Source organism: Echinops telfairi, unplaced genomic scaffold (genome assembly GCF_000313985.2).
Source record: "Echinops telfairi isolate 266 unplaced genomic scaffold, ASM31398v2 ScPeMD7_8;HRSCAF=38, whole genome shotgun sequence".
NCBI lineage: Eukaryota > Metazoa > Chordata > Mammalia > Afrosoricida > Tenrecidae > Echinops > Echinops telfairi.
The window spans coordinates 11173910-11183124 of NW_022103905.1; the positions used below are offsets into that span (position 1 = coordinate 11173910).

The following is a 9215-nucleotide window of genomic DNA, read 5'->3' on the forward strand; positions in this document are numbered from 1 at the left end:
CAGGCTCCCACAGGAGCCTGGCAGGGCCTTGAAAAGGCATTTTGGTTGGGAAAGCGAAATGTGCATTCCTGAGGTTTTCAGGTCTTCCGCCCTTTGTGGCACTCAGGATTAAGCTATCCTGAGACCCTCTGGGGCTGCTTTGGGTGGAGACTGTGACCTGGCAGCGCCAGTGACAGTGACGGGGAGGGAGGTGGGGGATTGTCAGCAGCTGTGACTGAGGACCCATCTGCAGAAGGAGGCCCTTGGTGCTCTCCAGGTGTGGCATGGCAGTGGGCAGAGGACTGTCCCCCCCCCTCCCAGCACACACCCACATCTTCCTCTCTCCGCCTCTCCCCCAAGAATCCGTTTCTCATCTAAAGGCATCTTTGTGTTCAACAGTGTCCACTGTCTGACAAGGAAAGCTTCCTGGGACGCTCTCCTCTTTGCGAGGTCAGGCTAAAAACTCAGGAGCTGTTTATTCCTTTGGGGGTAGAAATGGGGGGAGTGTGAGAAAAGCAGCAAGTCATTTTTTCCGTTTGGTCCTGTTTGGGGCCTGGGAATGCTGACCCAAATGGTACAGAGGGTCGCCTGGTTCCCGTGTTCCTTCAGGCGTCATTTTCATCAGCACTTCCCTTGCTTAATGAGCGTGTAGAGCCATTACATAATCACCCGCTCACTGGATTAATGATGAAAAGAGGAACTGATTTTTCCAGTTGCATCATTTGAAGTAAATGTTAACTTTCTTTCTGAGCCCTTAGTTAACCGCATTAGTGTGACAAATATGTCTTTGGCTAGCAGAAGTAATTAGAATTTAATCACTTTAACTGCATCTTAATTACCCCAAATGAATTGAAAGGACGTTTAATAGCAAAGATTAAATTGCCTTAATGAACGATTTTTGTGATTCCATCAATACTCGAGTCGCGTTTAGCCACTCCTCTCACGCACGCCACCAGGGGAAGCTGCAGTGAGCACGGAGGTCACTAGGTGGCGCGTTTCGCTCGTTTATTTATTTAATTTCCCCCATTGACCTGTTTTAGAAGACAACAAGAAAGGAAGCGAATGGCATATTCGTGCTCCTCTGACAACCTCTCTTTGGGACTATGAGATCATCATCGGCAGATGTGAAAACGAAAGCAGCGATTTCGGGAGCTGTCGATTATGAAGAGGAAGATGAGAAACATGGGTAACTGGAAATATGCAGGGTTGGACTGAAATTGTAAGCTGCCCTCTGGATGTTTGCCAATATATACATCGAATTCAAGTCAATTTATTATTTTCCAGGGCAGGGTCGTAAAATATGAGTAGCAGGCACGCTTTGCAGTAGCAAGACAGGCATTGATGTGCAGCCAAGAAATGTAATTGCTGCCCAATTGCACGACAGAACACTGATGTCTGGAAGTAGGGGGGCACTTGGGTCTTTAGGCCCTCCTCCAGGCATGGGTCCCAGAGGGACTGTCCTACCCACAAGGAGAGCATCTAATGAGATGGGCCTTTCCCATCAATAATTGTTTAAGTGAACAAATGGCTGGGGAGACTTGGGTTCAGGTTGCTGGCCTGCATCCCCACTGGCTGCCCCTTGAAAGAGAGCAATGAAAGGTCTCCCTCCTGGGTCTTGAGTAAAACAGAAACACATCTCCATCAGGAGCTGGCTTTGAGAATCCCTGAGAGGAGACCTACACTAGCTGAAGCTCAAGACAAGACCTTCATTCTGCAGCTACTTAGTAGGCTGGGCGCCATGTACATTGCCACTGAGCTGGAGGAATAGGGGGGTGTGGGGTGGAGAATACAAGAGTTCCCAGCTTTAAGTCAGGAAAGGGCGTTCCAAGCTGCTGTGCTTTCTTTCCAACGTTACCCCAAGAAAATTATTTAACCTCGCTGAAGAGAGCAATTCGTGGTCACGATCACACAGATCAGTGATTCTCAAACATGAAAATCACTTGAGAAGCTTAAAAAAAAAAAATCCCCAGGCCACATGGCACGCCAATTCAAGTGGACAATGTGAGGTTATAATGAGACACTAGTGGGTTGTTTTCTTTTTCTTTTTCAAGGTCCCCAAGTAATTTTGATGTAGAGCAAAGGTCAGGAGCCCATTGTAGATGGAAGTTTTAAATGGAACATTTATGCGCCCAGTACAGTACCTGACAAAGAGCATGTGCACAGCCATTTTAAGTTCAGCCCCCACCCCATTGTTATAACAAATGATTGGTGGTATTCTTGGGCCTAGTTCTGTTCAGTTATTAGCTTATTAAATTGTCTCACTTAATGGAGAAGGAAATTTCTTGAATCTAATTTGCTCCTATTTCATGATCATGTGACATCTTTTTGTGAAGGACATATGTAGGTAGACAGTCCATAGCGATACCCTGTGATCAATGGCTTGCATACTTGCATCAAACGAATCAGACAGGGGGTTGGTCTTGTCAGCTTACCCAATCCTGTCATCTCAGGAGAGTAGGCTCCATTCGAACTGACATACATGGATTTCAATAAACACCGGTACAAATCTATTGACAGGAGATCAGAATTTATGGTTGTGCACTAAGTTGACTCATATTAGAAATAAGCCCCCCCCACTTTATTGGACCCTCTAGGATGGCTCTTTCACGTGAACATGATATGGTTCTTCTCCCAGAGGGGTTTGTCCAGAGTCAGATGGTGTTTAACAAAAATGACCTTGAAGGGCCAGTGGGGGATGCTCCTACCTAGCATTTTAGGAATTCTCTCCTCAAAGGATGCTGACCTCAAAGACTCTCTCCCCTCCCTTCTCTTCCCCACTTCTGTTACTGCTCTAGGCCCAGGGTCATTTACTATTACCAAGAGTATGGAAGTCCTGCCGTTTAAATGGGGACGCCACGAAAGGAGTCAACCACTTCTTCTTCGACCTCCTCCGCTGATTTAAACTACGGAAGCCGGGTTTTCAAAGTATCCCAATACGGGGTGTTTCCAAAGAGCGGGGTCACCTGAAGGGCATGGGCTTCGGACTGTGGAGGCTGAGAAGCCAACACCTGAGCGTCCCTGCGAATCCCTCGCCACCTCCACGAGCCTGGGGATCAGCTTTGTTACAGGGAGGTCAGCAATCACCTTACTGATCGCCCGTGTGAGAACTGTGTCCCCCAAGAACTTGGCACCATGGCGCCTGTTTGATGAGCGGAATTTGCCACGAATGTGGAAATGATGACATCAAAACGGCTCGTGTAACAACCTCCTTAAAGACCTCGTAGATTAGAGATGACTATAGATTTTCCTCAGCACGGATCAAAGGGACTGAATTGAACGTTTTAGCTTAATGATCCAACCCCTGTCACACAGAAGGGACGCGGATGGATCCTGAGTTTTATAAGCAGGTGTGCTTGTGCACTTGGACACACACACAAAGCTGCGGCGGAGGGACGGAAAGATCAACTGGCGGATCGACGCGGAGGCCACTGATTTTTTCTCTGACTTGGCCGCGCCGGTGCGTGTGTTCCTGGCCGGGCCTCCCACGTTCTCACTAACTTAGGAGTGTGGCCTGTTGGTTCCCCGGCACTCCACGCTTCCCAAGAGTAGTTAGTTCCCAGCCGGCTCCCGAGCGCGATGGAAAGGGATGTGCGCAGCCGGCGGCGGGGCCCTGTCCAGGGTGCTGACGCAGCGCCAGGGCTCCGGGCCGGTCGGCCTCGCAGCGCCCTTTCAGCCACCCCCACGCTCCGGAGGAGACAAAGAACTCAGAGCCCCAGGCCTCCGAGCGGTCAGTACGCAGCAAGGGGGAACAGCGAAACAAAGCAAGCAATTGTTAATCCTGCCGGTAGGCGACCCTCCGACCCCAACCTCGGACTTCAGCCCTCTTGGCTGGTTTACCTCTTCTACTTTAACCTTGCCTTTCTCAAAGGGAAACATGCCAGCACAAGGATCCCGGGCATAGGAAATCCAAACGTGCATCTTGGGGGGTGCGAGGTAAGGGGTGGGGTGGAGTTTGGGGTTCAAGTTGGGGCATACTTTGGAGGGATGGGAATTTTGTTCCCATCAATGAGGAAATACTCAAGGAGCTATTGGGGGTTCAAACGGATCCCCCAGGTAACGTGTTCTTCATTTCCACGCCCTTTTCTTGGTAAAATACGTATCTTTTATTTATTTTTTTTTAATAGAAAAAGGCACTGCGTGCATCAAAAAGGCTCTGCGAGCATCCCTTTACAGAGAGGAGCTGGCGGGACCGCGGTGGCTTCCTCCGGTGGCCCGCAGAGGGCGTGCGTAGCCGACAAAGCACTAGCCGGTCTGACTACCCAGGGGAAGGTGCGCCCAAAAGGTGGGCATCCGGCAGGGGTCGAAGGAGCTGGGCTGGTTCCCCGCAGTGTGTCGGCCGGTCTAGCTGGAAGATAAAGGACGGCCCTGGACTTGGAGTAGCTTTGCGGATACTGCACAACAGTGCTATTGTTGGCATCGTGCGCTGTCAGCCCCAGGTGTCAGATGACTGGCCGGGCGCTTTCAGGGGCTATAGGGATGCATCACTGAGGGGACAGATCCACACGTACCAGCCACCACGCCTCAACACCCAGAAAGAAGTCTCCCTCACCCAGACCAAACTAGCAGTTCGGATCTTAACCAGATGCCGAACCCTCCTCCTCAATGAAGCTTGCGCTCCCAAGTGGGGACTAAAAGGAGGGCGCTGTCCCACGCTCCACAGGGAACAGACACAAGCTGTGTCCCCGCAGAGCTTCCTGGCCATTTACCCCCAGGGTGAGCTCTCTTGGTTTCTCTCTCGCTGACCGGCAGCGGGAACCCCGCAGACTCTCCGGACTTGGGCCCCATCAAGCCTGGGATGCCCTCATCTCCCCCGACAAACAGGCCAGCAGCGGTCCCCGCGGTCCACCTTCCTCTATACCCCCGCCTCCGCGAGCTCCGAGGGGGAAGCGGCCGGCCGCGCCCGCAGCTCCTTTGTTCCCTCCGCAGCCGGCTGGGAGCAGCTGTCAGGCCGGAGACCCGGGCGCTGGGGAATCGGTCCACTTGTCGTCTTCCCCTCCCACCCCTCGGCCCCCCGATATCCTTCCACCTCCCGCATCTCCCTTAGGCTTGGCCCCTTTCCAGACCCCAGAGCCTGAGGGGGATTCGGAGAGTGAAAGTTTTCAGGGTCCGGCGCCGCACCCTGGTGCCCGGCCCCCGAGGTGTAAGGAGGTGATGGGGGCAGTTGAAATGTCACCTGCCAGGATAAATATTAACAAAAGGCAAATGGACTTGCGCGGGGGCCGGTTATCAATCAACCAGCCTGCAAGGCCACGCATGGCAAACACAGCCCAGGTTGAGCGGCCCGAGACTTTCCCAGGGCGGCCTCTGGCCCACCACTGCTCCGGGCTGGGCCCTTCCGGGGGCAGATCTGGGGCACATTCTGGCCAGCCGAGGGAGGGAGGTGAGCCCGCTGCCCAGGCCGCTCTGGGACGCGGCCATCTCTCAGTTGGATAGAGTAAGAGTGGCCCCACTTCACACACCCGCGCCTCCCTTGTCTGCCCGCCCTGGCATCCCGGGTCCGCTGAGTGGGTGGGTGGGCTTCGCGGGTGGCTCGCGTGTAGTGCCTTCCGGATTCTTTCATTGGAAATGAGTCCCCTGGCGTCTGGATAGGTGCCCACGTCAGAGGAAGGACACGCACTCGGAGGCGCCCCCCCCCCTCCGCGAGCAAGAGGAGGTCGCTGCGTCTCTTGGGGCAGCTCTGAGGAAACAGATATTGATTTTTTTTTTAAGGTAGATAATTCGGTGAGAATTTTTTCCTGTCGCTGGGCTCTCACTAACTCACGTAATCTCGAGACCGGATGGCGCCTACCCAAACAAGCCGCCACGTGTGGAGGAGGGGAAGTTTTGATTCCCCCCCCCCACGCCATCACAAACTGCGGGGGTGGGGGAGAGGGGCTGGGGAACCACCTATTTTTGTCTGGAAGGAGCTGACCTCCATGGGTCGGGGCCACCCCCGTCCTGGGGACGGAGGTGGGCTTTTTAGGGTGAGACCAAGGGGCTGAGGCGAGGAGCGTGCCTCCGCTTGGGGTGGTGGCTGGACCAGGTCGCGCCAAGGGGCCCTGCGGGCAATTTTTAAGACACCTGCACTTAGGGCTTCCTAGAAATGATTTGGAAAGTTTAAAAAAAAAACGACTCCCACTTTCAAAAAGTGAAAACAGTATCACTGATCGTCCTGACTTAAAGATAGACATGTTCGCTGTGTGAAGAGCCTGCTGTCCTGCCCGCAGGGCGCCTGCAGTTGCACTCCTCCCCATCCCATTAATGGGAGAAAGGAAAAACTCCCGAGGTTGGGCGTCTGGCACGTGTTTTGCTAGAATTCTTGATTTCACACCTTTTGTTGAAAATATTATGCACCTGACTGGGGGCTGGGCACAGCTGGCGACAAATGGCTTGGTGGGCTGCTCTGCCCTCAGGCAGGTGACCACTGGACTTCTGGGGTCCCCTAGGCTGTTGTCCTGGCACCGCCCCCCCACCCCCACCTGTGCCTACCTACCTCCTGGCTCGCCGGACCCAGTACAGCGGTGCCGCCACCTGATCTCCGCGTTCCATGCGTCCAGGTCTGAGGTCCCTCGCGTGAGACAGTGTGATAGACCAGGTGTGAGGGCTGGCTCTGAATGGAACCTGTCAGTCTGCGCTTCCAGGAGGCCATTTGAGATGATGGGGGTAGCTCCGCCATCGAAGTAGCGTGGAGCAAGGGCTTTCTCTGCGTCCAGGCCACGGGAGTGGCTTCCTTGGGGACATCGCTCTCCATTCCCACCCTCTTCTCCCACTCCCAGCTGGGCCGCAGCACCCGCCGCGGCCTCCGCAGAGTCCAGGAAGCCTGAGCAAGCGCCCGTGAGAAAAGACCCTGGCGCCCGAGGGGCGGGCCGGCGCGGGGCAGCGCCTTCTCTCACCGGCTCTGGCTCTGTGGGCTTGGCTCAATCCAAGTCTTTCCATTGCTCCCAATGGGAAAGCCAAGAGCCTAGAATTCCCGAGGGCACCCGTGAGCTTCCCCTCCCTCGGCGGTGCCACCTCTCCCACTTGACTCTTTCCTGGGCATGGCACCAGGAGCCAGAGCAGCCGCTGGGTTTGGCGCGAAAGAGCCTGGCGGGGCCCGAGGCTTCAGGCTCCATGGGAGGCCTGGAGCGTCGAGAACCCAGGCCAGCTTGGAGACGCCGCCTGGCCAAGCCGCAGGCTTGGGGACACCTGCCACCCCCTAGCATCTCATCGGCAGCAAGAGGTGGGGGAGGGGGCTCTGGCGTCTCCCTTTGATTTTAGACTGTGAAACGGCTCAGTGCCCCCGGCTCCGAGCAAGCGGATTGACTGTCTTTCGTTCTCCAGGGACGAATTAATGGAGAACGATCAGTTAATTAACAAACCCTGATTCCGGCTTTTACCTTTCATTTTAGCCTGGGCACAGGCCTGGGCGCAGGGCGCGGGGTGGGGGTGCGTCGAAGGGGAATGAGAGCCAGGACTCAGGAGTCAATCAACTTGGCGACCTCGTTCCGCTCTCACCAAACCTAGTCGACCCTCAGCTGCCCTCGCCTCAGTTACCACCCCCCACCCCATGCCCGCCTCTCCCCTCCCCTCCAGGCAAATCAGCAGGAATTTTCAGCTGCCTTTCCAGCAGGACTCAGCAGTCCCTTCCTTCCATCGGCCTGCGACTCCCGCCCCCGCCCCCCTCAACCCCGCATCTCAACCTACAGAGTTGGACACTGAGCTGACCAGGGGCTCTGTCTGCACCTTAGCTGTCTCAGAACCCCCCGGGTTTCAGGCCGGGGAAACCTTGACTCCCAGGGGTCATTCCCACACTCTCACAGCTGCAGGGAGAGTCCAGGGAAATTTCACCGGGAAGGACACCAACGTCTTAAATGAGTGGGCTCTGAAGCCGGTCCCCGAATTCTGCTAGCCAGGGACCTTATTCCTGGGGTGATGGCAGTGGTCACCACGCCCTCCAGCCCCTGTCAGCCTCCCCATCCTTTCCATACCCAGTTTCCACGCGCCCAGAGTGCGTGCCAACCCGAACACCAACCGTGTCGCGCCACGCATAGAGGCTCTGCCAGGGACTTTGCTGGAGTTTTCCCGATGCCAATTAACAGCGTAAGCTCGGCAGGGTCACCGCAGCGAGTTCAGCCAAACCCAGGTTGGCAGCTTTCGCCTCTGGCTCGCTCCATCCAGAGCCAGGCATGTGCTAGTGGCCCGGAGAGATCGTCAGACGACGTCTCTAGGTGTCTTACCATTCTAGTTTCCAGCTAGGGCCCCAGAAAAAATGCACCCCAGGCCTCTCGGACTCAACTCTCCCTGCCTCGCACAGACTAGCACATTTGAGTCCCCAATGAGGAAGTCTGTCGTCCCCACCCCCGCCCCCAACTTCCCGAACGCAAACGCACGTGCAAGCTCTCCCGGGCCTAGGGACCCCCATCTCGGGTACAGCGGGTAGCTGGATGAAATCCGTTCTCCTTCCCTCCCTTTGGCTTCCGGGCCTCGTCTCCCCCGGTGCCCAGCTCCTTGCTTGGCTCACCTGCTAAGCGGAGCGCGGACATGCGCTGGAACTCTGGCTCCTGCAGCCACTTCCACATCCTCCGGAAGGTCTCCCGGCCGGACTTGAGTTTGCTCCAGGGTTTGGGGTTGCGCAGCAAGTCCGAGAGAGTCCCCTGGGAGCGGCAGAGCACCCTCTGCGCGAAGATGGCCTGGGGGATGCTGTAGCGCTTGAGCTCCGTAGTGATACGCTGCGCCACCTCTTTGGTATTGATCTCTTCCATCTGCCCTGAATTACTTCCTGTGCTGACCTGCGCGCCGGTCACTGAAGGGTTGGGCTCCCGAGTCGTGCCCAGGAGCTGGCCGTGGCCCTGGGCGTTCAGGTGGGCGTGGGGGTGGTGTGGGGGAAGGCCGTTGATGGGCACCATGCCAGCTGAGGTGGGCGTGAGGTGCTGCTCTCCGTGGCGGCCGAGCATGGCCGGGTGGTGGGCTTCAAAACCGTTGGGGGTGAGCATCTTGTCAGTGGGCATGGCGGCGCCCGGGTGGGCATAGTGGGGGAGCCCTTGCTGAGTGTTATGGATGCCACCCAGACCGGAGCCAGAGAGGGGCGAGAGGCTTTGGCCCATGCCGGCCACGTCCTTGTGGTAGGGGGTGTACAGGTTATTCATGGAGGCCAACCCGCGCTCGTCCCGCATGAGCGTGAAGCTACCGCTCACGTTGCCCGCCAGGCGTTGGTGGTGGTGCGGATGGTGGTGGTGGTGGTGGTGGTGGTGATGGTGGGGGAACTTGTCCGAGACGGT

General features: G+C 56.1%; 1 protein-coding gene across 1 annotated transcript in view; it reads right to left on the reverse strand.

Moving 5' to 3' along the window:
• Positions 1-9215, reverse strand: part of ONECUT1 (one cut homeobox 1) — a 47033-nt gene that overhangs the window by 36644 nt on the left and 1174 nt on the right. The window contains 2 exon segments of the mRNA XM_004709435.2: positions 8459-9149; positions 9151-9200. Of these exon segments, the coding sequence (XP_004709492.2) occupies positions 8459-9149; positions 9151-9200 (741 nt within the window).